At 48.7% G+C, this 26,210-nt stretch overlaps 10 protein-coding genes across 10 annotated transcripts; 3 read left to right on the plus strand and 7 right to left on the minus strand.

Annotated features, from left to right (window-relative positions):
- Positions 1–745: 745 nt before the first annotated feature.
- Positions 746–1,338, plus strand: C8Q69DRAFT_13676 (putative conidiation-specific protein (Con-10)). The gene is made up of 2 exons (XM_028625374.1): positions 746–979; positions 1,056–1,338. The coding sequence occupies exons 1-2, from the start codon at positions 836–838 to the stop codon at positions 1,182–1,184; spliced, it is 273 nt and encodes a 90-aa protein (XP_028488831.1). The 5' UTR covers positions 746–835; the 3' UTR covers positions 1,185–1,338.
- A 2,307-nt stretch (positions 1,339–3,645) lies between these two features.
- On the plus strand, positions 3,646–5,188 carry C8Q69DRAFT_440295 (hypothetical protein; the record flags this gene model as incomplete). Its single annotated transcript, XM_028628632.1, has 4 exons — positions 3,646–3,726; positions 3,775–3,815; positions 4,471–4,556; positions 4,662–5,188. The coding sequence occupies 4 exons, from the start codon at positions 3,646–3,648 to the stop codon at positions 5,186–5,188; spliced, it is 735 nt and encodes a 244-aa protein (XP_028488832.1).
- A 1,580-nt stretch (positions 5,189–6,768) lies between these two features.
- Positions 6,769–9,102, minus strand: C8Q69DRAFT_450144 (endosome-associated ubiquitin isopeptidase). Its single transcript, XM_028629416.1, has 2 exons — positions 8,568–9,102; positions 6,769–8,496 (listed from the first exon to the last, which is right to left on the minus strand). The coding sequence occupies exons 1-2, from the start codon at positions 8,715–8,717 to the stop codon at positions 7,018–7,020; spliced, it is 1,629 nt and encodes a 542-aa protein (XP_028488833.1). The 5' UTR covers positions 8,718–9,102; the 3' UTR covers positions 6,769–7,017.
- Positions 9,103–9,255: 153 nt separating this feature from the next.
- On the plus strand, positions 9,256–11,465 carry C8Q69DRAFT_13820 (hypothetical protein). Its single transcript, XM_028625394.1, has 2 exons — positions 9,256–9,513; positions 9,579–11,465. The coding sequence occupies exons 1-2, from the start codon at positions 9,384–9,386 to the stop codon at positions 11,342–11,344; spliced, it is 1,896 nt and encodes a 631-aa protein (XP_028488834.1). The 5' UTR covers positions 9,256–9,383; the 3' UTR covers positions 11,345–11,465.
- Positions 11,466–11,811: 346 nt separating this feature from the next.
- C8Q69DRAFT_13822 (hypothetical protein) lies at positions 11,812–13,130 on the minus strand. The gene has a single exon (XM_028625395.1). The coding sequence runs from the start codon at positions 13,034–13,036 to the stop codon at positions 11,846–11,848; it is 1,191 nt and encodes a 396-aa protein (XP_028488835.1). The 5' UTR covers positions 13,037–13,130; the 3' UTR covers positions 11,812–11,845.
- C8Q69DRAFT_502728 (hypothetical protein) lies at positions 13,068–14,108 on the minus strand (the record flags this gene model as incomplete). The annotated part of the gene is made up of 1 exon (XM_028632421.1): positions 13,068–14,108. One exon carries the CDS (start codon positions 14,106–14,108, stop codon positions 13,068–13,070), a length of 1,041 nt encoding a protein of 346 aa, XP_028488836.1.
- A 594-nt stretch (positions 14,109–14,702) lies between these two features.
- Positions 14,703–16,311, minus strand: C8Q69DRAFT_13825 (kinase-like domain-containing protein). The gene has a single exon (XM_028625397.1). The coding sequence runs from the start codon at positions 16,053–16,055 to the stop codon at positions 14,826–14,828; it is 1,230 nt and encodes a 409-aa protein (XP_028488837.1). The 5' UTR covers positions 16,056–16,311; the 3' UTR covers positions 14,703–14,825.
- Positions 16,312–18,820: 2,509 nt separating this feature from the next.
- On the minus strand, positions 18,821–20,197 carry C8Q69DRAFT_450152 (hypothetical protein). The gene has a single exon (XM_028629417.1). The coding sequence runs from the start codon at positions 19,995–19,997 to the stop codon at positions 19,287–19,289; it is 711 nt and encodes a 236-aa protein (XP_028488838.1). The 5' UTR covers positions 19,998–20,197; the 3' UTR covers positions 18,821–19,286.
- Positions 20,198–20,451: 254 nt separating this feature from the next.
- Positions 20,452–22,101, minus strand: C8Q69DRAFT_440302 (Aldehyde/histidinol dehydrogenase; the record flags this gene model as incomplete). Its single annotated transcript, XM_028628633.1, has 4 exons — positions 20,452–20,765; positions 20,833–21,633; positions 21,696–21,750; positions 21,784–22,101. 4 exons carry the CDS (start codon positions 22,099–22,101, stop codon positions 20,452–20,454), a joined length of 1,488 nt encoding a protein of 495 aa, XP_028488839.1.
- Positions 22,102–23,336: 1,235 nt separating this feature from the next.
- Positions 23,337–25,662, minus strand: C8Q69DRAFT_450160 (peroxisomal NADP-dependent isocitrate dehydrogenase). Its single transcript, XM_028629418.1, has 7 exons — positions 25,380–25,662; positions 25,246–25,256; positions 25,135–25,168; positions 24,939–25,077; positions 24,834–24,870; positions 24,281–24,777; positions 23,337–24,224 (listed from the first exon to the last, which is right to left on the minus strand). The coding sequence occupies exons 1-7, from the start codon at positions 25,413–25,415 to the stop codon at positions 23,797–23,799; spliced, it is 1,182 nt and encodes a 393-aa protein (XP_028488840.1). The 5' UTR covers positions 25,416–25,662; the 3' UTR covers positions 23,337–23,796.
- Positions 25,663–26,210: the final 548 nt, after the last annotated feature.

A 26,210-nucleotide genomic window follows, 5' to 3' on the forward strand; every position in this document is an offset into this window, starting at 1 on the left:
GGAATATTTGGAATTATCACGCAATAGCAGTTATTGCTGAATGGACAGTTTTATTTCCAGCCATTCAGCATTTCAAAAGCGTCGTGCAACGAACCGGGCAGTGAGCGACCCGCTCTGAGGTCATTCCCCGTCAGGTCAGACAGACCGATCATCATCAAAAGGAGAAGATGCAACATCTCGACAGGGGATATTGTATCAGACAAGAAGCTGTTATATTCAAGATAATCTTTCCCATGATGTAAGATTCGTCCCTGTTGAGCACGTCCCCAGGTCAAGGTACGGAGAAAATCTCAGATGTCTCGAATGTAGATCACGTTGATATTACCACCAGCTATTATTCCAGGGGGAGATCATCCATAAGGTCCACTTCCCCAGTCTGCGATCTTGAAACTTGTAGAATGGCTGGCGACAACTCGTTCTAGGCTTGATTCGACGCTCAGATCGACATCTCCCCTGGCCAGAGATTCAGCATCTGAACACCATGGTCTGAATCAGTTCTGGGATCTGTTTGCACAAGTTCTTGATAGACCATTGGCAGTCTCTGAAATATACTGACCCATGGATGTCCCTTGCAGACAGAGGATCCTTTTGCGTAACAATTATTAATGTGTTCGCCATGACAGCACTGCTGCTGACGTAGAGGAAACGCCATCATGACAGCATCCGGATCTCGTCTCCTGGAGGCAAAGACATAAAAGGATGTTGAACTCTGCGCTCTCCGATTCGGCTTCCACAGACACAAGCAAAGCAAATCGGATCTTCTACCACTATCATCGAGACATCGAAATCGATCTATACTCACGACTTTCTACGAAAACCAAAACAACAAATCACAATGGCCCCAACTCACTCCGGCGCTGCTCAGAGCAACCCTGGCAACTTCGCCAACCGCCCCCACGAGGAGGTTGAGAACATTGCCCGTAAAGGAGGTCAGCACAGCCACCAGGGAGGCTTCCATAACATGGACGAGGAGAAGCAGGTATGTATTGAAGAATGATTTCTGATATCCCCTATTCAATACACAAGAGACTTGAGTCTGACATTTCAAACAATAGCGAGAAATCGCTTCCAAGGGTGGCCACGCCTCTGGCGGTTCCTTCCAGCCCGGTGATCCTCGTGCCCGCGAGGCTGGCCGCAAGGGTGGTTCCCGCACCGGCGGCGACTACTACGAGCCCGAGGAGTAAACCTGTGATGGCATGAATTGGACCGGGATATGGAGTTCTGGGCACTAAGTCCTGTCTTTCTCTCGGGCGCTCTCTGTACTATATAGTGATATCATGTATATTATCACGATCTCTCTCATGATGAATACTTATGACCGGCTTCCAATACAGGCTACTTTCTAAAAGTCAACATATATTATCTTCTCCCATCAAATATCCTTGTTTTTTTGTACTTTTGAGAAAAAGGAGAAATACTTGACGTTGGAATTCGCTCATGTTGGCTCAAGAAACTAACGTTTAGTGGTGCGGGATCCAGCTGTGTGGGGACCATGACGATCGTCGATGTATGTACACGTTCTATATTATTATTGAATGCATTATGCCGAGACGCTGATAATTCTGTCGGGATACGGTTGTACAAAAATTTATACAGGTCCCCTGTCTGCAAAGATAAGCAGAGCATAAAATCAGTGTGGAACCACCGATCACAACTGTCTCAGGTCACTTACCAAATGCATACGGATGACTTGGGAAATTCATTCACCGTGTTGTATATATCTTGTAATCTCCTGACTGCTCTCAGTGTATCGCACAAGTCCCTTTCACTGATTCCCTTCATTGCCGTGGATCACTTCGGCGCCTGCTATGAATATTATGGACTGGATTCGCCGCCAGAAGATGGGAGAAATATTCACATATATACCCTCTCTATCCTTTCATGATTTAAGGCGTAGCATCCATCGCTCCTGATCCTGATCCTCGATACCCTCTATCATATCTCCTACTCACTCTCTTATATGGCAGAAAATGGAATAATGTTCGTCTCCAGTAGCGGAAAGCAGATCTCGGCGCCGTGTCTTACTATTATATATTTGAGAATTTGAGACGTTGGTATCTGTCGTCCAAAGCGCGGAAGCATGGCCTGATTTGAACCGCCTAGCTGATTTCTAGATTAGAAATTTTAAGATTCAATTTTTCTTTGAATTTATTTTCTAAAAAAATTTAGCTTGTTTGGCTGTTGGTTACTTAGTCAATCTTTGTATAAAAGAAGAAAAGCGCTCAGTGCTGCGGTCGCGCGCCAGTCGCGTGAATTGCTTCTACTTAGTTCTAGGGCGTTTTGAATCCATATTTATCTTCTATAGCTAGCGCCCTGTCATCTTGAGACATCAGTTGCCTCTATATATTATACTGCCCAGAACAGTTGGGTTCAAAAAACCCAACTATCACAATAACCGGGATCAAAATGGACAGTGTCCGTTGGGTGAGTTGTTATATTGCTCCTTCCCCTCCCCGGATTGTGCTGATTGTATAGTGAACAATGTCCATGATACCGTTGATCGTGATTCCTCCCCTGAGGAATTAGAGGCCGAATCAAGTGCAGATGAACCTCCCAGCGGTGGTCGCAAGCGTCGCAACGATTCCGATATTGCATTCCTGAGTCAAAAAGACATGCATTCAAGAACTTTGATGACACAAGAACGGCAGAGATGGAGAGTTGTTGATGACAAGACGATCTGTTTTCGCTCTCATTAACATCATAATGCATCAAGTCGCGTAATATTATTCTACAGATACTGAAACATCCCGTCCCAATTTATGATCTCCACCCATACTAAGAGATCGAGATCCCAATGTCCGCTAATACGAGGGAAGTCCGACCAGCGATGACCCAATGCAGGATATTGGACTCTCGCATCATCGATACCCCCGACCGGAAGTTGGGCCGTCAGGCCACCGAGGAGCTGGGGGGCTCCGTAAGTAATTGGCGCCTCGAACAGATCGAAGTTGCCCATATCATTCCCTTTTCTATGGACAGACAGAGCGGCCAGTATCATTTTATGTTCTGGGTACTCTTCTTTCAGGTCAACAGATTCTCGTGCCCTTCGACAATTCGGATGTTTCGATGATGTCCTCTGAGGACGATTCGCCGAGAATTTTATCAGCATTTTTGGACCGCAGACCGAACAGATGCATGGAAATGATAAATCTTTGGAAGTGACGGAATAGAAGTCTGTCAGAACTTATCAACACTATCCCGATGTGCACAGAAACCGAAAACACTATATCAGACCTAGGGGCCAGACCTCTAAGGAGTTCTCCTTTTTGGTCAAGTCGTGCAGTCCACTTCCGTTACATTATATATAAGAGAACTATTATCCCGTTATTATTCTGATACATACTCCGAGAGTCTTATGCATGAATCCAAGACTCGTGCATATCCAAAGCAGAAGTTTGTACAGTGAGATCTCCAAGTCCAACCTCTCCCATTCGCCTTTCCCACTCTATTCAATATCAACAGTCCTAGGCTGATCTACGCTTTCGCTTGCTCAACAGGTGATTTCGGCGTGGGTCGGGTAACAAAGCAGCTAGATAGGTATAGAATTCCCCTTCTTCTCTGCCTGAGCGCTTCCTTCGTTTATTCTTTTTCGTGAAGCATCCTTCGTCCCTTCAAATCTCTTCTGCTTATTACTCTTGCTTCATCATGGCATTTGCTTTGCGGCAGCTAGAAGCTGATCTCCTAGCCTGTGGCCAACCGGACTACATCATTCGAACCACTTCTTTGGTAAGTTTTGAGCAAACGAACCCAGATGCAGGGACTAACATGAGATAGTCCACTATTGGGGACGACGAGATTCTATCTCCTCGATTATGGTACGTTGTGGTCAAGACGTTATACTTAACGGTACTCGCCGATTACCGCATTATAATGCCAATAGCAAGCAATATGAACAATCAAAAGCTTGCCTTGAGTATCAGAGGTGGAGAGTTGTTGACGACGACACGGTCTGACCAACACAACAATTGTGATACCAAGACGACACTTTCAAAATGGGTTTTCAGTGGCTCGATACCACTGTAAAGGTGATGGAGACGGTTGCTGGGGGGGCTGTTCCTCCTCAACATCGTGGTGAGGGGGGAAGGGGGACAGTGAGGGTATGGCACACATATCCGGGTGCGACTGTGGAGGGCCGCGAAGGCCTTCATAATAACGGCCGCCATGCTTGAAGAGGCCCCGGCGGAGGGGGGGGGGCTCACACCAGCGTCGAGTTCACACTTATGCGCAGTGCTGGTGACGAGTACTTGTTCGCTAGAGATGAACTCACAAACAACAGGCATCGAATCAACTTCAAGAGCAATCATTGGAGTCGCCACATACAACGCACACATGAATTGTTTCTCAACCCAAGGACGCGACTTTCTCGATACAGACCAGTCACCGAAATTTAGAATGCGAGCTTCAACTCCCCCGAAGCATACGATCTCTATTGAGCTGGGTTTCACTCTCATTAACATTCTACGTATATAGGTATCCTTCAGAAACAAGCAAGGCACACACCCTTGGTGCCAGTAATGGGCCAATAGGAAGCACAACGAATGTCTTTCTTGCACTCAGTAAGTACTTCTTAATAACATTCTCTACTACGAACAATGAGATTGTCAGTATTAGTTTGGTTGATTTCCTTATTGCTTTGACTTTGACACCCTTAACTGGGATAGTGCAAGAGCAATGCTTGATGTCAGTGTTGGAAACGCACGCATTAGAGCACGAAGTGATGGACAATTTCGTATCATTAGCAATGAGATGGGGATTGTCTCGTCCAGCTGCAGTCAATATGTCGTCCGATACACAATCTAAGTCTGATACGAACAACAGTGACAGTGGCTTCTTAGATTTGGAATGTGCGACCAAAAGATATGCCTTCCGGGGAATACAACAATCCTGGGGCATCTCGGAGATGGAAAGGAGAGTCCGCCTTGAGGACAATATCATTGATGAGTTGTGCAAAATCACCGCTGCTCGAGAGCACTTCCGACTGGGAAATGGAGTCTTGATAGAAAATCATGCAAACTCGTTAGACGACAAGCCAGAAAAAGACCCCCAGTCGAGTTCGCGACCCTCAAGGCCTGATTCCTTTTTCATCCATCAACGAGGCAATGATGTGAAGTCCGTTGTCATGACAATCGAATACAAACCACCTCACAATATAATACCCACTCCAAAGATTGGCCTGCTGGTTTCCTGAGCGCAACACATACTAAGAGGATTTGCCGCATTCGCTGACGAGCTTATTTAGAACTGTTGTGGCTATGTTTCAAGTCATCACCTGCAGAGCTTTCAGACAATATATACATACATACAATAACCAATAGCTACATGGAAAGACATCATTTGGAAAGAACAACTGTTCAAAAAAATGGCTTCGAATGGAATATATCGCAACAATCTACTTCAAGTCTGCAACTTCATCTCATCCTCATAATCACCGTTGATTATTTCTAACTTAATAACCATTGAATCTCGATCTAAATCCGTCCATTACTTTGTCAATATCGTTCTTATGGCTTCTATATGGAACGAGGTTCAGAGTGTCCACGGTCACGTAAATAACACTTCTACTTTACCTCCTTTCTCTAATATTCGATCGTCCGGTGCTGGATAAGTACGAGCTTGCGTTGAATCACCACTTTACCGTCCCAATCGAACTGGATACCGTACGGCGACAGGCCGGCACGGATGAGGTCTCCATCCAGTTCAAGCGGGCCCTGGATAATCTTTGGGAGGACTGCGTGACCCGGGAGGATTGGGAATTGTTACTCACGCGGACCGCGGCGGCAGTGCCAGAGGAGATTCCCCGGTTTCGCGATGCGTTGCGGATTCTGCCCACTACTTAGGAGGTTGGTCAGCGCATATAACTATAACCACGAGGTCATGCGTGATCTACGCCGGCCCGTCATCAAGATTATGCTCTTTCTCCTGTTGTAGTGTGCGACTACTTAACGTGTGAGCAGCCGTCGGTTTTAGTTTTTTGTTCGATGGCTACGTTTTCTCTCTGGGTTTTGGTGCGCTTCAGCGCTCCAGAGCTTAGCTTCTTCCAGATCCAAATCTCAGATAGCCATTACGACCCCAGCTATGGACTTTTACCAAGTTATCATCTCCGGGGCCACCAAAGGTTCACACGCTTTCTGGAAGAATCGTTCAGAGATTTTGAGAGAGACAATAAACAACAATATGCCATGGTGGGAGGTATAACTGGAGACATTATCGATTGGCATGAGTTAGTTATACCTGTTCTTATAAGGCTTACGGTATCAAAGCCTGCGCAGATCAACAAGCAAGGTGACTCCTCGAAAAGCAAGCAAGCGAGGACACGGCCAGAAGCGCCGTATCACGCAAGAGCAGATATCATCAGTATCTCGCGCCAAGAAACGGGTTAAGGTGGAAAGGGACACGACGGCGATCTACCTAAGGTATGGACCAGATGACCTCGCAGGTCAAGATTGGAAGGATGAGATTCTTGAGCCTGTGAAACGGCTAGAGCTCACCCGCAATTCAGCGACTCCCAACATGCATGAAGCATATTGGGTTTGGCATTTTATCACCACTGCGCTTCACACTGTAAGACCGAAAGACCCAGAGGAGCAGAGACGCCGCTGAGAATGCGGCGGATTTGCTACCCCCGGCTCTTCCAGATCGTTCACAGGTCAGCATTGCCGACGAGCAAGTGCTCGGTAACGAAGGCAAGTTTAAAGAATGGACGACACTCGCAGGCAAAAGTGTTTTGCAACAGCGACCTTTACCTGAACAGCGAGTCCATTGATTGATCGTCTGGTGGAAATATTTAAATATAGTATGCATTTCCTCATAGTACTCGACTGGCAATATCATAACATAACACGTGACGCCGCTCAATGTGTCTATAGAAACAGAATAGACAGTAAAAGTGCGAAAATGCTGTGTTGAGAGACCGTAACGAAACCAGCACACGGTTGGCGGAAGGGTATTTATGTACTAGAATAACATGAAGGAGACACAGTGGTATTTAGTATCAATATCGGGGAAGAAAAATCGGTACTACCTGGGACGCAAATCAACAACCTCAAACTCCAATCCCTTTGCTTCGAATACATGTCCAGGACGTAATGCATCAGTGTAGATATTTGTTTGGGCATGCGGATGGAAAAGACCTGTCTGTGTACAGCTCAGGATCGACTTCAGCCCCGGAGGGTCTGTAAGTCTGAAGACGCCCCAGTCTGGATCTTTGCTAGGAGCGCAGACGATGGCGATGCTCTCCGGAAGCATCACCTGGTAACCACTGTGGGTATGTAAGTCTCTAGAACTCATGAAACAAGTCTGAGTTGGGTGAGTGTGGATCCAGCCAAGTACCATGAGGTCTTCAGAGTCACAGTAATCGAAAACGGCGGATTCATTGACCGTCTCACATGTATCAGACGTTGATTCTTGTTCAGGAATAAGAAGTTTAGAAACGAATAGCGCGTTTGAAATCAAAGTCCCACAGAGAATACCGCAGGTTTCCAAATTCCTGCGAGTATTGTCGGACGCCAAGGATAAGAAACGAGTACGAAGAGTTGGTGGAAGGAAGACCGTGCGTAAGGGAGTCCCGTTCTCGAGATAAGCAGACGGTTTGAATGTAAATGTCGAGGGGTTTAAATCGGATTGCGAAGCAGCAGCGCCTGCAACCGGTGTTCCTTTCTCTGGCAAGGGGGGCGGCGACGATAGTTTGCCAGGACGAGGAGGCAGGTCAGGCACTGCGGGCTGTGCCTGATGGATAGTCTCCTTCGGCGGGCGCTCAGGAGGCGCAGATAGCTCACTGTCGGATTTGTGCGGCTCCGTAGGGACCGGATATACATCAGGCTGCCGATGCTTGGGGACAGACGGGTACTTGTATGTGGACTGTGAAGCTTGAGCGGAGGGCCTTCGGATGGTGTTCTGGACGTGGTCATTCCTCGCAGAATGCGGCCTGTTGATTGCCTGATGGTCGATGTTCATTCTCACTTCCTGAATTCGCCTGCTAAGATCATCATCCGCTCCTCGACCACTCCTGTTGACTCCTTGCCCCCAGTCATCCCACGCCCCAGCTATCCGTCGCTCTTGGCCTTCTTGACTCGATATCTGACGGGATGCATTCCGCACAGTTGCCCTCCGGTCTAGCTCCTTCTGTGCCAACCTGACAGCCAGCTCTCTATTCTCCCCTGCTTCTAATGGTTGTGGAACCCGGGTGAGGGCGGGATCAGGCGGTAGTTGATTCTGTGAAGGCACGGTATCGCTCAGTGGTGTCGGTGTCGATTTTCTAGTCTGGCGTTGCTCCATCAATTGGGTATACCGCTCGTAACGTTTGTTGATGCGCGGTTTCAAGAATTCCAGCTTCTTGAGATTCTGTTTCACATCTCTCTCTGCCTGAATCAGCGCCTTGCGGTTGTTCGGTGACTTCGCTTCGGGGTGGTCTGCAAGGTGTACCAGCACAAGCTGCGCATGTCTGAAGAGCAACAAGTACGCCTGTTCATCGTGACCTTCGCTTTCATAGATACTGGCCTGTAAGATAGGAAACCATTAGACATTGGGAGGAACAGGTACTGGGAACATAGCAACAACGGGGGTCCAACCTCTTTGAGAAGAGATGCTGCTGACCGCAACCAATATCGAAGGGGTATCATTGGGTTATATTCATAATCCTGGGCCATCCGGGTAATTTGTTCCACGCTCACCGGGACTGAGAAGTCACTGCCCGCAAAGGCAGGCTGCTGTGAAGCCATTGCAGCGGGGTACCGCGCGGAGCTCTAGGGAGCAATCGACAGTGGTAGTAGGTAACGAAAGAGAGCTCTACCAGGCCGTTCAGAGTCTTAATCAGAAGCACACAGACTATATCACCGGATTCTCTTCGAGCAGTAATTCAGCGGGACAGCATGAAGGTGTCGAGGCGCATAGCATCCAGGCTGCCGCCAATTCATCAGAGTCTCGTGGTAGACACCGTCAACCGAGGACCCTGGAAGCAGAGGCAAAAAACACAGAGCTGCACAGTCTCCGGGACACTGGAGATGCGCTCCAAGAACATATTTCGACGAGTGTGCCGAGAGTTGTTAACGCTGCTGGTTGTTGATCTGGACTCTGGAGGGACGACGTCGGTTTCCCGCAGTGGAGCCCATCGGCGGAGCTTCGAGAACATCCAGAAAAGCCCCGGACTTTTCTTGTCGACCGCGATAACTTGCGACAAACGAACAGCTGCAGCGCTCACCACGGCCCAGTTTGAGCCAACTGAGGCAATCGTGGAGCAGACTGGAGAACTTGCGATTCTTCAGATAACAAAGCTGTCTCCCTAACACTGTGCACGCGTCTTCGTTTGGGGCGGCTGGTACTCCGGCGTCCTACGCGGAGAACTGGGGATACGATCTGCTCGAGATCAGGGCCTGTTCGCTATAAAAATGCCTAAGCCATCGAAATGGGCGCGCTCTCCGAAGTATCCTCTTACGGAACATCTCTACCAAATCTTGTACAAGCAGCAAGCAGGGAAGAGACTTCCGCGATCACATATCGTGAGTGAGAAACTCTGTGGTAAGAGCTGCCCGTGATGCGACAACTTCTACAAAGGTCATATCTAATTACCAATGTCCATGCAGATGATGTCCTTAAACAACTATCCCCCTATCTGCTGAGGAACAAGCCCACGGATATTGTTGACCTCTTGCCTGGTGACGGCTTCTGGTCTTCCAAAGTCAATAATTTCTTGAAACCAAGACAACATTTATTATTCGAATCCGAACTCCCAATATACGGGGACATGCTGAATCAGCTTGCCGCTAATAATCCGTCCTACAAAATCATCGAGATTCAGCATAACTGGGTTAATGAGGATCACTGGAACACGATATTCGCGCAACACTTGCCGGTGCCTCCACCAAATACTGCGGACGGTGTCATAAATGACAGTCTGTTGGTCCTTGCAAATTTGACCTACTTCGTCCCGAAGGGCAGCCATTTCACCCCGTCTCGAGAATGGGCCCACTTCATGTCAAAGGCTCTAAGGGGACTGCAGTTCCACCGTTATGGCATGGCTAGGATCCTTGCTTTGATGCCGACGGAGGAGGGTCATCTAGTAATGCCGCGAAGCGTCTTTGATCGCAAAAGGCCTGCACTGCTGACGGAGGCGATCGGCAAAGTAGCATTCAGCGTTGCAAATACCACCGACGGTGGAGCCTGGACTAGACTGAGGACGTGGGATTTAATGACAAAGAGCGCTAGTCGCGCTGCTGAGAGAGCTGCCGAGCAGAAGGTCGAAGTGATCGAAGGGCGGGAACACCCACCGATCCTGATGGCCCCCGTGAGTGCCGATCCGGGCAAGAAGCCAGCTCCGCATGTGCCTCGTGTTAGACACGAGTGGCAGCAGAAATACATCGAGGTCTTGGAACTAGTCAAACAACGCGAAGCAGAATTGAAGGCATCAGGCTCCCCTCCCGGGAAGGACAAGAGGCTCACTGCGCTGCATCAACATTATAAACGATACCAGGTTCAACTGAACCAGGATAATCGGCGTTGGTTTGGTCGGATCCAGTTAACAGAGAAACAGGGTGAAATCGATGAAATGGAGAGAGAGCTAGCTCGAGCAGCAGCAAATCCCCAGACAGATCCGCAGACACTCAAAGATTTGGACTCCAAAATTGCTTTAATGAGAGCGGACTGGGCTAAGATGCGCGAGGAGCTTGACTACGTGGTACATGAACGAGCCGATCTCTATATAGACGAAATGCGAGCAGCTTTGAAGACTGGGAGTCTCGATGATGCTGTCCTTCTTTGGGACCGCCGTCCCTTCGAACCACTGCATATCAAACACGATGAAATCTATCCTGTGGGAGCACCATGTACTATGATATATTTCGAACCGAACCGCGATTCACCGTTGGTGAAAGCCCTAGAAAGCATGGAAAGGGGCCGCGAGAAGCATGACTTGACAGATGTCACCGAGGAGATCCTCTCCGTGGTCGGAATGCGCAATTCGCTTTCTGTCAACGAATTTCTGAATGCCCTGTTTCCGGAACGACCCATTAATGACATTGTCAAGGCAGTCCCAAGTTTGGCGGCACTGGCTTCCAAGAGACTGAAGAAGGACTTTGACGGTTCGGTCAAAGGCTCAAATCCTCAGGAGACGGACCCGATATACACTTACCAAGAAATCCTCGATTACGATCTGAGCGACGTAAGGATACGCAGCGTTCCTCTACTTGTTCTATGGGACCTTATCTTGGAATATAGCAAATGGCCAGCCAAGGCTACTTCCACGCGACGCATAAACACCATTCTGGGTGGTTCCATGACGGACTGGCAATCAGCCATCCTCTCATTCAACTTTAAGGCCGGCAAAGCTTCTGGGAAGGTGGATGTATTGTGATGACGCAGTTGTCTTTTTTCGCCGTACCCCATTCATGTTGCATCAATGGACTATAGATATACAAAGCTTTGTCTTCTTTAAAGCATATGTATTCACTGGTTGCTTTTATCTATATTCATGTACATTATACCCCCATTTTTGTTTCGGATTAGATGATCTTGCATACAGGAGAAAATGTACGTTCAACGATTGTGTTTGCAATCAAGGGTAGGGCTCTACAGATCGAGTGCCAGATCTAAGTATGTCCAGTTTTGCGATGCTCGGTAAACTACAGTGCAGATGCAATCAGAGACCGAGTGAGAGAGAGAAAGAGAAAAAGTCCCATTTTTTGTCTACCCTAGGTACATCAAAGAGAAAGATAAAGAAACCAGTGCCCATCCGAAAAAAAGGTGAAACAAAACGCTCCTGGATCAATAAGGACAATTCGCTGTAAATAGGGAGAAAGAAAGTGAAGGCATAGAGAGAAAAGCCCCCATCAATAACCTTTGCCATGGACCCAAACTACCTCTGTGGAGTCTTATCGCGCCAGTTCGGCATCGTCATCATGTGCCAGTACCGACTTCCATATGCCGAGTTGGTCTTGTTCTGGGCTGCATTCGCTTTCTTTGCATGTTTTTTAACAGGAGAACTTTGCTGGCTACCTTGAGAGTTGTCTATTTCAGTGCCAGTTTCACCATGCGTTCTCTCCTTCTTTGGGGATCTCTTGCGACCCCGGCGACCTCGAGCAGTGCCATTGTTTCCTTTCCAACTGCCATTAGACTTTCCATGTACCAAGGAAGGACGTTCTCCAGATGCTGACTTCTCCTCAGAAATGCGATTTGTATCTTCAGTGGACGAGCGAGGTCTTAGATTTCCATTGCCAGAAACATGCATGGGATTCGTAGAAAGGGTATTAGAGGCCTTCACAGGCGCTGAGCCGGGTGAAGTTGTACCTGAATTTGGAAAGCTTATCACATCTTTCTCGCCGATGCCTATAATCTCCCTGAGGCGTGCAACTGCGGCGTCCATGCTGCTGGTCGACAGCGAACTTTGTCCATGAGAGCGGGTACTGACACTTTCAAAACTGAATGCGGTGGTTGGTGAAGAGGACACAGTGGTAGGTAAAGATTTTACAATAAGCAAAGGATCATCATGTCGAGGTACTTCGGGTCTCGTGGCATATGTTGGGTCAAAGACTGTGGCCTCTGGATTAAGAGCCTCTGCAGTGTCAACGATGCATAACTTGGGATTCGAATTGCAAGAACGATAAGGTAGACCTCCGGCTGTGCTGTGTGGTAGACTGAGGGCAGATGTAGGTCGGACCTGGTAGCGATGTCGGGCTGGGGAAGGCAGAGCGCCAGGGTACGTTAAGCAAGACTTTCGATCATCTGTATGGGGACTAGACTTGTCGCTCTCCTCTGAAACACTTCTTTGGATAATGTCCAAGTTCGAACAGCAATGATAACAAACAACGTCGTATTCTCCAATTCGAGGTACGGGGACAAGGCTCGCTGGGCCCATCGATTGAAACAACATCGGGTCGCTCCAATTCCAATTTCCAACTTGTAGCCAAGATGGTAGCTCGTCAAGTGCTACTAAGGGAACAGCAGTATGGTCAGGGCGAATCACAAAGAATCGAGGAAATGGCTGAGTAGGATATGGCATCATTCCCTGAACTGGAGGGGCAACATCGGTAGGAATATAATACTGCATTGTGATCCTTGGACGTTGGGCTGCTGTTGCCTTAGAACTGGCCAGAAAGGGTATCTGAGCTGTTGCTCTGACTGTCCTGTTCTATGGACGCGATGCCTTGCCACAACCTTTGTCCACTCGATGAAACAGGCGCAGTTGGAGGTCGCCAAAGTCCTTCAAATGCCTGTGTACCGCCAGGAGCAAGTAGATGCGGTATACTGGACACCAACTCGTGACTTTGAGGACTAGCAAGTGGAGAAATTGGCTCGTGATAGCCAAAGAAAGTCAGCCCGTAACCTGCGAGTGGCACTGTATCAAGCTTCTCAGTTGCCAGTGGCACGCCTTCAGGAGACTTCGAAAGAAATGGACTAGGGGCCTGCGAAGATGAAGGGTCTATTTCTGACTCCTCTTTCGGTGATTCGTTGGTAGAGGACTCCTCTCTCTCGGTAGTAGTTATTGAGAAGTTCGTAACGTCAGAAACCTTGTCAGGTCTGGATTGTCTGTCCCAGTCACTAGTTTCAAGAACTTCGATGTTTGGGGTTTGAACACCAGAATCTGCCAACTCTGGAGAAACGTCGACTGCCCAAAAGTTGTAAGTGCACCACCCCTGTGGGAAGACGCGAGAAAGACGCTTCTCTCCACCGCTTTCAATACTTTCGTTTACTTCTCGAAGAAACTGTCTAGGCTGGTATGTGTAGGGGACTTCAAAGTCAGGTTCGCGATACTGCCACAAGCCGGGGTCTGAAGGTGATCGTCCTCTGCTGGTATTGAGTGACAAGGGGTGCTGGATGACCTCCGGACACGATGTTATTTGCTCTGGTTGGTGAAAGAACCACTGATGCTGAGGACTCAACGGTGGGAGAGCTAGCTGGTAAATCTGCGTATTTGTCCAGTCAATTAATGCCGGATGGGTAGGGTCTTGCTCCCTGAAATTTCGGACAACGAAGTCTTGACATCCCGGCGGCCTGGGTAGAACATCTATGTGCAGATTAAGGGTACGGCCATACCAGACGTTCAAGAGCACCAAGGGTAATATTCTGCCTCTCTCACTGGGCGATATGTAGTTTCTATGGAAGACGTTGAATTCAGTCATGAAGGGTCACTGGTGAAGATATTCTGGAACGAGTGTAGCAGCTGGACGATTTGGAAGCGATCGAGTAGAGAGCTATCAAGATAATTGTTGTAGATGATCTGAGTAGAAAGAATGAAGCCAATATGTGTGTGAGTCTTAGGAGGAAGAAAGTCTTAGGGGGAAGAAAAGTGAAGCTCACTTCTTGTAAGGAAGAGGTGGCGGGTCATTGCTTCCCAAAAAGGAAGAACACAAATGATGGCACAAAGCCAGTGTAAACATTGTGAAGGAACGCTGCGGGGTGGGTGCATTTCCCATCCGTTCAGTCTGAATGTTGAAACACTCCAAGCAAGAAGAGCATTCTCTACGATAGCATGGTTAAAGCCAGTTTTGCTGAACGGTCTAGAGTATCAAGGAACATCGCCTATCATCTTGGTGCAAGTAATTCGCAGAAGCGCAGCCGACAAGACCGACGGCTTCCAATATGACTTCTGACAACACACACACTAAGCTCGAAGACATCATATGGGAACATGTGGATCTTATACGAGATAAGTGTCTAACAAGACTGCCAATCAACCACACACACAACCAAACTATTTCATTCCGGGTATCTCTAGTATCCGCAAGTATAAAGAGGCAAGATAAATAAGGTAAATAATACACCAGAGAAGCGCAGGAAGATGACCAAAACAAGACCTCGTGCTAGAACACAACACCAACCAGCATCCCACTTCACGATCATGAATCAACCAGGGACAGCCAGTCCTGAGCATTGATTCGGTCATTGGGGTCCTTAGAGACAGCTGGCTTAAGCGTCTTCTCCACAAGTCCGTTCCGAGGAACACGGGAGCCATTCGGCCCTGATCGGACATAGTCGAGCACTCGATGGCCATCCCGCGACATAGCAAGCCTCTGCATGCTGTTGAGGCCAGGGTATAAGAGCAGATCCCCTGTTGCGACAGCTAGAAGGGTCACAGCAAGTGAGAAAACATCAGATGCCGTCGTAGAGATCACACCTGGAGACTTCAGTGACGAGACAGAGAGCAACTCAGGGGCCGTAAAGGGAGGCGTCAACGCAGACATCGCCGTCGATGGGCTCTTAAACATGGCGTCTGGCGAGAAAACATGAGAGGAGGAAAAATCGACAAAGATAGGGTCATAAGGGAAACAATCATCGTTGTCATCCTCTTCGTTTTGGCGGGGACGGAGCAAGATGTTGTGTGGTTTTATATCTCCGTGAACGACGTGAGCATGATTATGCATCCAGTCGAGACTTTCGATCAGCTTTTTTGAGAGATCCCGCCACTGCGAGATTCCCAAGACAGGATCGAACATAGTTCGTGTGGAGAAATTTTGTCGAGCCGTGGAAGCTCTATATTCGATATATGTCGACAGTGCCAAAGGCACGGCACTCATAACAATGGAATGGGAGCTGGAAATATAGCCATGGAACTGTATAATATGACGCTCATGACCAGGAGTACGGTTGAGATGGGTTAGTGTCAGCGCCTCCGCCTGGAGAATGGAATGAGCGTCCCGACGTATAGGTGTTTTCACAGCCAGCACGCGGTTTGCAGTCGCTGGGGATGCTGGCGGCGTTGACCCGGATGTCTGCGATGACGAACGAGACAGGGCCATGTAAACGACGCTCCATGCGCCACGACCATACTCCATGAGCCTTCCCGATGCATCTCGCCGTAACTCCAAATCCTGCAGGAACTCCAGAGGGACCGGAAGACGTTTTGAGGAGCGCTCGATCTTTCCAGCTTCCAGGCAGTTGTCGAGTGGTGGAGGCGACTCATATGGACGAGTGCAACCGTCTACCAACCGTGGAGAACCCTTGACACCTTCATTAGTTGGTGTCCCGGGAGGCGTTAGATGTGATAGTGGTGCATGCTGTGGTAGTTGCAATTTCCCATCAGGACTGGTTTGCAGCGCTAGCTGGACTGGCGGATGTTTTGCCGCCATCGATGGAGCCAAGTATATATTGGCGAAAATAATAATTAGAGTATTAAAACAATAACCAGAAGAGGACCACAGTGCTCTTTTGTCTCCAGCAAAGCTTCGAATCAAGCAAGGCAGCGATGAAGTAATAGTATGTAGGCGTCACAGGCAGGCGAATCAACATATGACATAAGAGGCCCGCGGCAGCAATAATTAGTTATTGTATTATATGCCAGTTGGGTTGAAAGAGCGATGCGTCAGTCAGAATGACACGGCAGGAAACACGGAGAAATGCTCTGAAAGACGACAAACTGCATCGTCTGAAAGTGAAAAGAATTATCGATTTAAATCGAAGGTGGCAAGCATGCGTTTGCTGGTGTGGGTGAAGTTCGGCGCTGGCGGAGAGGAACCGCCACAGGGTATCCGGATCCAGAACCAGATAAGTAGAGACTGGCCAGCTTTGGCGTAAGCTGGCCGCGCGTAGACGGAGTTATATCGTCAAGCTGGAGAAGAAGAAAAGAGAAAAAAAGCCCTGATGCTCAGTAAATGTGGAAAATCCCCAGATAAAGCAGGAAAAAAAAAAGGTCGTAAGGAACCAGGGGCACAGATAGGCTGGGCGTTCGTTAGGGCGGAAGCAGAAACCTGGATAGATAAGTCAAGTCAGTCGAGACAGCAGGCGCTTTTTGACTTCACCTCGCAAGTCGCTTTCTCTGCTCAACGCATCATCCATCTTCCTCCCTACTGCACTTCTTTTCCCCGCAACGCACTCCGTCGTCTCCATCATCTCCATCATCTCCCCTCGCCCATACTTCAATTACGCAGCTTCCTGCTCATCCAGGCACGAGCATATTAAGGCCATTCCTCGTTCTACTGGCGCCGGGCCGTTGAGAATGCGGGCCTAGACAGCGTGCCAGCAGTCACCAACAAGCATTGGATCGAGCCTCGAATGGACGCCTGGTGGAACGATGTCACTTGCGTTAAGCCACCAACCCAATCTCCAGCAGAAAAGAGACGAAAAGAGTCGAGAGAAGGCTGAATTGGACCAACGAAGAACATCAATCACATCGCGCCCCTCTGCCAAGAGAAGCCGGTTATCTGAATCGAGAAAGCTCGATCCGGCCAGCGAAGCTCGAACTCATCAAAGTTGTCAAACTCATCTCCGCCCTGTCAGTGCTCTCGAGATCTGCCGGCCATTTCGAGGCGCTAACTAACTATACTCCGTACGTTATTATTCATTCTCGACGATTTTTTTTTTCGCGGCCGCCCCCACTGATCGTCCGCCGTAAAGGCAGACACCCAATCTGCAGGAATGGACAATACGGCTGATCGTCATTATGCGCTCACGAGACTGGCTTCTCCTGTTAACTGCTCGACTAAAGAACCTCACCAAAAAACAATCATGACGCGGCCTGCAGTACAGAAAATCCAGGAGGTCATTACGGCGGTAAAATATGGCATGTCCATCGCCGATGCCAATATACGCCTTATTCGGGGTCGAGCCGACTTGCGGGCCGCGTACCACTCAGTTGGGTTCAAGCTCAGAACAGTTCGAACCTAATATGAAAATATCTACTTCGTAGGCGACTGGACCCAGGGTTCTATTGGCCGCGCGGAGTGTCGCCGTCCGCAGTAACCATCCTTGGTTGTGGAACATGAACATGTAAAGGAAACGTCGATGCGAACTTCCACCTATGCTTTTGTCTGTTTATCTATACCATGATCACCAGGGGTTGAAGCGCCCGCAAAGGCCGGAAAAGCCCTGAAGACCCTAGCTAATCACCCGTTCCTCTTATCTTCCAGGCGCTAAAACGTTCCTTGGCCATTTGGCGTGCAGCCAAGTGCAGTGATATCACCTGGCCTGTGCTGAAGCGCAATCTCCGGTAAGTGTCTAGCTTGAGTATAGAGCAGATAGTGACGCCCGAAGGAAGCCCTGCATGAATCCTAAGGGGCAATCCGGCAGTTAGTTTGGACAGCAGGGCGGAGACTTGACCATCACCATTAATGGCCAAGACCTCAATTTTGCTGGTAGAACGCGCACAGACCCGTCGGCCAGGGACAATTTCCGTCCGCGCCGTATTTACACCAGACCAAATAGAGACTTTCAATCATAAAAGCGGCCGCACAGTCAAAGTGAACAGGACGTTAATTCGAGACATGGATTAGTATGAGATTAATTTTAGTTTCTCAACGTGGCGAGAAGTAGAGGCTCCTTGAATATGTGATACATAGTAGTCAGCCCTGGGATCTGAAAACCGTTGAGAACTATATGTGGGATAAAGTAGGTCGCCTAATCTGAATGGCCGTCCGGATCTGGACCAGTCCTTTTGAAATGATCTTCTTCGAATCTTTCTGGCGCAGTACACACAAAGCATCGAGGTGCTGTAGGCAGTGAGGCGGCGACCCTTTGGACCTGCATGCATTTGACTATAAACAAGCTTCTCTTGGAAATCCATGCACCTGTTATCTTGACATTGACGATCCTGTCTGATATCTGCAGCGAATTACCGTTCGATAGGGAGAGCTTTGGCCTTGACCCCGGACGAACCATGTCGCCAATAGACCAGGTAAATCAGTGCCCGAAGTATTACTCGGTAGTAAAAGGTACGAAGAGGCCATGTACTGTACGTACCTAGAGAGCGGCGACTTGGCGAAAGAGCCCCTAGGGCTGATGTATGTACCAGACTACCAGTAGGTTCGTCTTGCTGCCTCCGCACTTGGCAAACAAGTGATCACGATAAGAAACACGGCACGACGGATGATCTTCTTCTCCCTTCTCTATTCAAAAACCACATGTACTCCGTATTCGCTCGGTTAGTTCCGTTATCTCGCTTATTTGCAATCCGGTCTCTAATTCGAGGGCTTCTCATATAGTCACATGCGGTCGGTCTGCCGTCTAGATTTTGATAGCGCACCGAAAGGATCCGATATGGAGTTTTCGGGTAAGTATTGTAGATTATGTCTGGGAGCACTCAATTAATAGCCATTCCGACGTAGATAGAAAATGTGAATGGATCAGCATAGATAAAGATGATGGGAGTACATATAACCATGTCAAGATACCGGGTTTGGAATAGTATCCTACCTCATACTCATATGGAGACAGAAAGCAGTTCGATACCTCTCCTTGCTGGGTTTGAAAAATCCTACTAGATAGATCGATAGTGCCAATACTATAGTTACTCCATATAGCATCTGAATGATCGCTAATCACGAATCTCGGATATACTACTACCACCACACCCAACCCCCCATTATTCACCCATCTCTCTCAACAAACACCTTCAAATCACCAACCCACCTCTCGAAACACCCTTTCAAAAACCCCCCATACAAATACCTCACCACATAAGCCAACACCCCCCTCTGCGCCTCCCAAGTCCGAACCTCAATCCATCCTCTCTCTTCCCCATCCAGCTCCTGAATCTCATGCACCCTTTCCGCATACAAGAACCACGATGAAACAGCACCTTTGAAGCCACTGCCGTAATCACTAGACCAAACAATCCTCGCAATGCGTCCCCCCACTTCAGAACCAGCGTCTGGAGAAGGGGGCTGGAAATCCGAAATAACAAGATGTACTTGTGTCGTACGTCCGGGGTTCTTTGGATCCATGAGCACGTGAAACGTCGCTTTTGTACCGGGGTTGAGGATGGGAGATAGATTCTTCTTCTTATTTTTATTATTTAAATTGTCGTTATTACCATATTCGTTGCTTTCATCAGGGTGAGATGATGATGATGATGCTGCTGCCGCCGCGTCGCCTATGCTGGGATCCGATCGCGGCTGCTCCCTGATTGTGACGTGTGGAATGAATGAGTTCCATTCTGACCATGTGGACGTGTCGATTAAAGTATTCCAGATTCGTGAGATGGGGGCTTTGATGCGTGTTGAGCTGGAGATGTGGAGAATGACTTTGGATGATGGGATAGTTGGCGCGGGCAGAGATGAGAGATCCCGCTTGGACATATTTGGAGTTTAGTTATTCGGAGAATTGAATTGGATGAGCAATTGAACTACTGACAGGTTCTAATTGTTTATCGTGCATATGGATGGCATTTGGATGTATCTGAGTTCTTTTTGGAAGTTGGTTAGATAGTGTTTCAGCTTAGAGTGGGGGTCTGCTCGAGTCATGTCATGTGGACTGTTTAGTTTACTGTCAATGTAGCAACAATGGAATGGATTTCACCCCTTCTCATTATTTCAAGCAACGCCTTGGCATTTAAAGATGACAGCAAATATACGGCATCGTTGTAGTATTGTTGAAAATGGATATATGAATTGTGGAATCGAATGTGTAGAGATACTTATCGTTAATTATAATCTTATCCATTACCAATTAACTAGATAATAACTCCTCAATATGTAGCTCATGTCAACACGTCCAAGACAACCGCCTCGTCACCAATCCTCGCTTGAATTCTTATTTACCTGCCTTTCCTGGCGCCACGGAATTCTTGTAATAGTGAATCACTTTCGTGTTACAGTAGGAAATCAATCCAGCGGTTCCCCATTCTCCACCAATGCCACTCTCCTTGTGGCCGGCAAGGTAACCAAGCGGATGGGGCTTCTCGAACGAATTAATCCAGATAGCACCAGCCTCGATCTGGTCGGCTATCCGGTGGGCGCGGTCGAGATCGCTAGACCACACTGCACCTCCAAGTCCAGTGTTGGTGTCGTTTGCGCGTCGAATGGCCTCTTCTTCGGTCTTCCAGGATAGGACGGGAACAATGGGGCCTTGTTTTTTACGTCAGATTCTTTGTGTTCACTGTAACAGAATGAGGGTGGTAGGAATATTTCTTACCGAACGGCTCCTCCTTCACAATCTTCGAGTCGTCAGGCGGTCTGTCAATAATAGCAGGGTTGATAACAAAGCCATCCTCGTCCTTTATATCCGCACTTCCAAGAGCAAATCTGTACCCATTGTTATGGGCATCCAAGAAAAACTGCTTGACAATATTATACTGCATCTCATTCTGCACCGGTCCTAGCATGTTGCCTGAATCCGGTGCAGACGAACTGACCTTCCATGACTTGACCACGTCAGTCAGCGCTTTCAGGAATTCCTGATAGATGTCCTCGTGCACATAGAGTCGCTTACTAGCGACGCAAATTTGTCCGGAATTGAAGAACGAGCCTAGAGCCACTTGCGAAGCGACGTAAGGAACATCCACATCCGGACAGATGATACTGGCATTATTCCCACCGAGTTCCAGCGTAACGCGCTTGAGGGTCTTCGCTGCTGAGGCCATGATCTTCTTCCCCGTTGAGATAGATCCAGTAAAGCTGATTTTATCAACATCGGGATGGTCGCACAGTAGCGGCCCCATTTTATCATCACCATTCAGAACCTGGATGACACCCGGAGGGAAAATGTCTTTCACCATCTCGGTGAATTTCAAGATGCTGTAGGGGGTAAATGGAGAAGGTTTCGTGATGACACAGTTTCCTGTGATTAGAGCAGCGCCAATCTTCCCCATGGCAAGGACCAGCGGATAGTTCCAGGGACAGATTGCAGCTACGACGCCAATTGGGACGTAGCGAAGAGTCAGTCTCAGTTCATCATCCTCATGAGTGACTTTGGCTTCCAGTTCGGGATGGTTCGCTTTAGACGGAGATAATCAGTATTTTGCTTTTCATTCCTGGATATTGGAAATTCACACTTACAATGAAAGTCCAAAAATCCCACCGCATGGTCCACCTCCAGGGCTCCGAATTGAATCTATATCCAATTTGCATCAGCACATCTACTAACCTCCTCAGCTTCTAGGTTCGATCGTACCGGTTTACCACCCTCCTGCATAATCAAATGCGCCATCTCATCCTTTCTCGCCAGCAGGGCCTCCTTAGCCCGCGAGAGAAGTTTTGCCCTCTCACTCCATGGCGTCCGCGACCAAGCCGGATACGCTTTCTTCGCAGCAGCAACTGCTTCGTTCACATCATCTGCAGTCGCAACGGGAACATCCCAGAGTGGTTTCTTGGTAGATGGGTCGATTCCGTGGCTGATTTGGGCACTGGAGCGCGTCTCCCCGTTGATGATATTGCTGAAAGTGGAGAAATTGATAGATGCCATTGCGGGATGAGAAGAGCACGGCCGTCCCTGATCGTTGAAGACAATTGCTATTTCGGTGTTACAAATTGGTGAGGGGAGATTTTCCTTTCCGGTTTTACAGTATCCAATGCCTGTCTTCAGTAGTGATGATCCATGAGTCGCACAGTGGCTCAAGGCACGCCAGCATCAGGAACGGGGTGAACAAGAAAAGTGGAAAGGGGAATCTACCTATAGTAATTAGCCTCTCTGCCCCGCGAGATCTGCGAGCTCTAGCTCGAAGTCGCGACGCGCTGCCCCTCACTATCTTCCTCATGAGTTTTCACAACGGAGCCTTATGTGGAGACGGCTGTTCAGCGTAAGTAGAGTCGCTTCACCACAAGACGTGGGACTCGATCCTCTTGATTGTTGAAGTAGTTAGTTACCTCTTACTGCATTACTAATAACATTGTTTCGACAATCATCTATATTCTCTCAAAAGGAGACTCGAGGTTTCAGTACTGCACCGGTCCTGCATGAGGATTCGAAGATCACTCCCCCGAACTGAATAGCCTGAGACGCTGGTGCCTTTACTGAACACTGCATTTCGACAACTGTATACCATAATTAATAATGGTGTAACTAGGTACTCCAAGTATCTAACTTACTCTCGAGGAGGAGAGAAGGCTCTCCCCAAACCACCCCGCCGATGACATCATAGCTGAATGCCCCACATCCATCATCCTCATAGAAGGGATTCTAAATGTACGATATCTTATAGATAGTAGTTATTGCATATTCCAATGGCACTTCTTACAGGGGATTTTGCCGTAAGAGCATAAATAAGTAACTAAGATCAAAACTAGATATATCAAAGGACAAAAAAAAAAAAACTTAATCATAAAGACATGTTATTTAGACACCCCGTAAATCAGTGGGGAAACATACATATGGTGCTACCTCTCCAGGATCGGGTTTTTAAGCCTAATTATTCTTTGACAAGGGGTATGTATCTAGGGAATATTATTGAAATTCCCCTGTACTTGGAAGTATCCAGGTTGTAATGTCCAGACACGAAGTGGGGCATCGTGTACATATATCTATGCGTGTTCTCAAGAAGTAGTATTTAAGACTCGTGTAGTGGTTTTGGTGCTCCCGGATACACGTTTAGCCGGTCGTCAAATGGGCCAACTGCTCAAACGTTTGGTGTTTGATAATGTGGTATTGCCCCATGATAGACGGCTGACGCTGCAGGTTTAGCGGGGTACCGGTCAGGTATCTGTGCATATGATTTACAAAGCAACATACAGAATGCATGGACAACTACAGTATATGGAAGAAAAAGTATAATGAGAAGTGGGACATGTTCGTTCATATGGCAGGCATTGATTCAAAGGAGTCAAGTGTCCGCAGCTACCTAGGGCCACGCAGCGCTCATCCGCATGCTCATCATCGTTTCGTGCTTTTTAGTGAAACTACCCCTGGGCTTCCCCGAGCGCTGTCTCCAAAGGCACGCCAGGAAGCACCAAAATAGATAGCGATCTATGGGCTATGTACAGTTCATACCACAGGTAATCTGAACCTGAAAGAAATCTAAGTAGTGGAGAGCCAAGACTAACCCAGTAGCAATTACATGCAGTAGTCTTCCATCTAGTCCTCGCACGTCAAGTAACTAGAACGCTCTGCCTGCATCTGACGGCCACAGGCACCTGCCAACGGAAAGAAAACCAATCAACGAGTTTACAGCTTAGCCTTGGCCAGGTTAGCCTTGAGTCTCTTCTCAACGGCAGCCATGTACTCCTTGGTGGTGACCCAGGCCTCACGCTCCTTGCGGCCGCAGGCCAGAGCAAGGTCCTTGGTCATGATACCCTCGTCGTTGACAACCTCGATACAGGCAGCCTCAAGCGCCTCGGCGAAGGTGACAACGTCGGGAGTACCGTCCAGCTGACCACGCTGGATCAGACCACGGGTCCAGGCGAAGATGGACGCAATGGGGTTGGTGGAGGTCTCACGACCCTTCTGGTGCTCACGGTAGTGACGAGTGACGGTGCCGTGGGCAGCCTCAGACTCGAATGCCGTGCCATCAGGGGTAGTGAGGGTGGAGGTCATCAGACCGAGGGAACCGAAACCCTGAGCGACGATGTCGGACTGGACATCACCGTCGTAGTCTGAAGAGCACACATTAGCACGGATATCCAATCTCAAAGATGGATAAGAGACTCACTCTTCATGGCAATGACGAAGCCACCCTCGCTCTTGATCATCTGGGCGACCATGTCGTCAATCAGACGGTGCTCGTACCAGATCTTCTTCTCCTCGAACGCCTGCTTGTACTCGTTGTCGTAGATCTCCTGGAAGATGTCCTTGAAGCGGCCATCGTACTTCTTCAGGATAGTGTTCTTGGTGCTCATGTAGAGGGGCAGGCCCTTGAGGAGAGCCAGCTTGAAGGAGGCATGAGCGAAGCCACGGATGGACTCGTCAGTGTTGTACTGGGTCTGGGCAATACCAGCGCCCTTGAAGTCGTACACCTCAATGCTCTCGGGCTTGCCGCCAGCAGGGGTGTAGACCAGCTCAAGCTTACCGGGGCCGGGGATCAGACGGTCGGTAGCACGGTACTGGTCACCGAAAGCGTGACGACCGATGATGATGGGTTTCGTCCAGCCAGGGACGAGACGAGGAATGCGGGGAATGACAATGGGCTCACGGAAGACGGTTCCACCGCTATACTGGTGTAAGCCTCCCAAGTTTTCCATCATAGTTTGGCATATCAAACTTACAGGATGTTACGGATAGTACCGTTGGGAGAGAGCCACACTGCATTGCATTAGTATTGTCGTTCAGACCAGTAGACTGGTTCCGGAATCTTGATGAATAGGACTTACTCTTCTTCAGCTTGAACTCCTCAACACGAGCCTCATCAGGAGTGATGGTGGCACACTTGACACCAACACCATACTTCTTGATGGCCTCAGCGGACTCGATGGTGACCTTGTCATCGGTCTTGTCACGGTACTCAAGACCCTGATAATGGTCAGTGGGCTATTCTTGCGCGACAACACCGGTCCAATGGTCACATACCAAGTCGTAGTACTTGAGATCGATGTCCAGGTAACTGCACCCCCAGTCTTAGCATCACACCTCGGCAACGAAGACTCTCCAAATATCGACGTCGAGTTATAGAGTACTTACGGCAGGATCAGCTGTAGAGAGAGAGTTAGCCAAGGGTTCAATTAACTCCGCCCTGGATGCGGAGCCGCGATCTTCTCGGGGGAGAACGGGCCGCATGTCAGGGACGGGGAGGATGTAATTGGCAGCAGACGTACCTTCTCTCTGATATCTTGCCAGATGATCCTGGTCATCTAGATTCAATTACCCAAAGGGGCATCCGTTAGCCATGTGATCCATCAAGACATACAGGTGTCTTCGCATCTTGCGAATAATTCCTCGGTTGGGAGTGACAACAAGGCAGTCCTCCGTGTTTCCCCGCAAGCCGCAGTAACGGACGAAAACGTCAACCGATAGTTTCCTCATGTCCGAGGTCATGGAGCCTTTGCTTTCCTCTAGTGTATGCATATACACACACATATATATATATATATATATATGTACATCACACAGGGAAAAATGGGAGAGATCCTGAACCTACCTCATCTCCATCCAGTTCAACAACTGGGTTCTTAACCTTGATCTTCTGTCCGGAAGCCATGGTGCGCGTCTGGTTTACGGTATAAGAGGTGGAAGCAGTCCAGCTGGCAGAAGCAGAGACACGAGCGTCGCGGACGGTACGAGAAGTGAGACCGGAGAAAGCTGAGGTCGTTGAGAGGGGAGCAGGAGAAGAAATGGAGGAAGAGAGGAAGCGTCGAGGGGTAGAAGAAACGGTACGAGGGAGGGGCAACGAGCGTCGCGCGGTGGCGGAGACTAGCCGAACGGAGTTCATCTTGATAAGCAAGCAATGCTCTTTGGATGGATCGCTGGGGACTTGTTTCGTGCTCTGAGCTGTCTTGTCCTGTCTGCTTTTTTTCGCGCGTACCCGAGGGATGAATCTCGGCTGGATGGACGGGCAGTGGAGTCGGGCAGCGAACCGTTCGGTGCCGGGACTGGATGATGACAGGCGGATGTCTCCTCTGGCTGAGCGGCGCTCCCGGATGATTGCT

Source organism: Paecilomyces variotii, assembly GCF_004022145.1.
Source record: "Paecilomyces variotii strain CBS 101075 chromosome Unknown C8Q69scaffold_1, whole genome shotgun sequence".
Classification (NCBI taxonomy): domain Eukaryota; kingdom Fungi; phylum Ascomycota; class Eurotiomycetes; order Eurotiales; family Thermoascaceae; genus Paecilomyces; species Paecilomyces variotii.

What these genes read in the sequence shown, in the direction of transcription:
- C8Q69DRAFT_450144 (XM_028629416.1), bottom strand. Translation starts at nt 8,717, where the DNA reads ATGGCTTCACAGCAGCCTGCCTTTGCGGGCAGTGACTTCTCAGTCCCG. An exon ending in CAGCATCTCTTCTCAAAGAG is followed by an intron (nt 8,497 to 8,567) that starts GTTGGACCCCCG and finishes CCTATCTTACAG; the next exon opens with GCCAGTATCTATGAAAGCGA.
- C8Q69DRAFT_13822 (XM_028625395.1), bottom strand. Translation starts at nt 13,036, where the DNA reads ATGCAGTATTATATTCCTACCGATGTTGCCCCTCCAGTTCAGGGAATG.
- C8Q69DRAFT_13825 (XM_028625397.1), bottom strand. Translation starts at nt 16,055, where the DNA reads ATGGCGGCAAAACATCCGCCAGTCCAGCTAGCGCTGCAAACCAGTCCT.
- C8Q69DRAFT_13820 (XM_028625394.1), top strand. Translation starts at nt 9,384, where the DNA reads ATGCCTAAGCCATCGAAATGGGCGCGCTCTCCGAAGTATCCTCTTACG. An exon ending in CGTGAGTGAGAAACTCTGTG is followed by an intron (nt 9,514 to 9,578) that starts GTAAGAGCTGCC and finishes ATGTCCATGCAG; the next exon opens with ATGATGTCCTTAAACAACTA.
- C8Q69DRAFT_450160 (XM_028629418.1), bottom strand. Translation starts at nt 25,415, where the DNA reads ATGACCAGGATCATCTGGCAAGATATCAGAGAGAAG. An exon ending in ATCTCAAGTACTACGACTTG is followed by an intron (nt 25,078 to 25,134) that starts GTATGTGACCAT and finishes GACCATTATCAG; the next exon opens with GGTCTTGAGTACCGTGACAA. An exon ending in CTTCGTCATTGCCATGAAGA is followed by an intron (nt 24,225 to 24,280) that starts GTGAGTCTCTTA and finishes TGTGCTCTTCAG; the next exon opens with ACTACGACGGTGATGTCCAG.
- C8Q69DRAFT_13676 (XM_028625374.1), top strand. Translation starts at nt 836, where the DNA reads ATGGCCCCAACTCACTCCGGCGCTGCTCAGAGCAACCCTGGCAACTTC. An exon ending in ACATGGACGAGGAGAAGCAG is followed by an intron (nt 980 to 1,055) that starts GTATGTATTGAA and finishes TTCAAACAATAG; the next exon opens with CGAGAAATCGCTTCCAAGGG.
- C8Q69DRAFT_450152 (XM_028629417.1), bottom strand. Translation starts at nt 19,997, where the DNA reads ATGTCCAAGCGGGATCTCTCATCTCTGCCCGCGCCAACTATCCCATCA.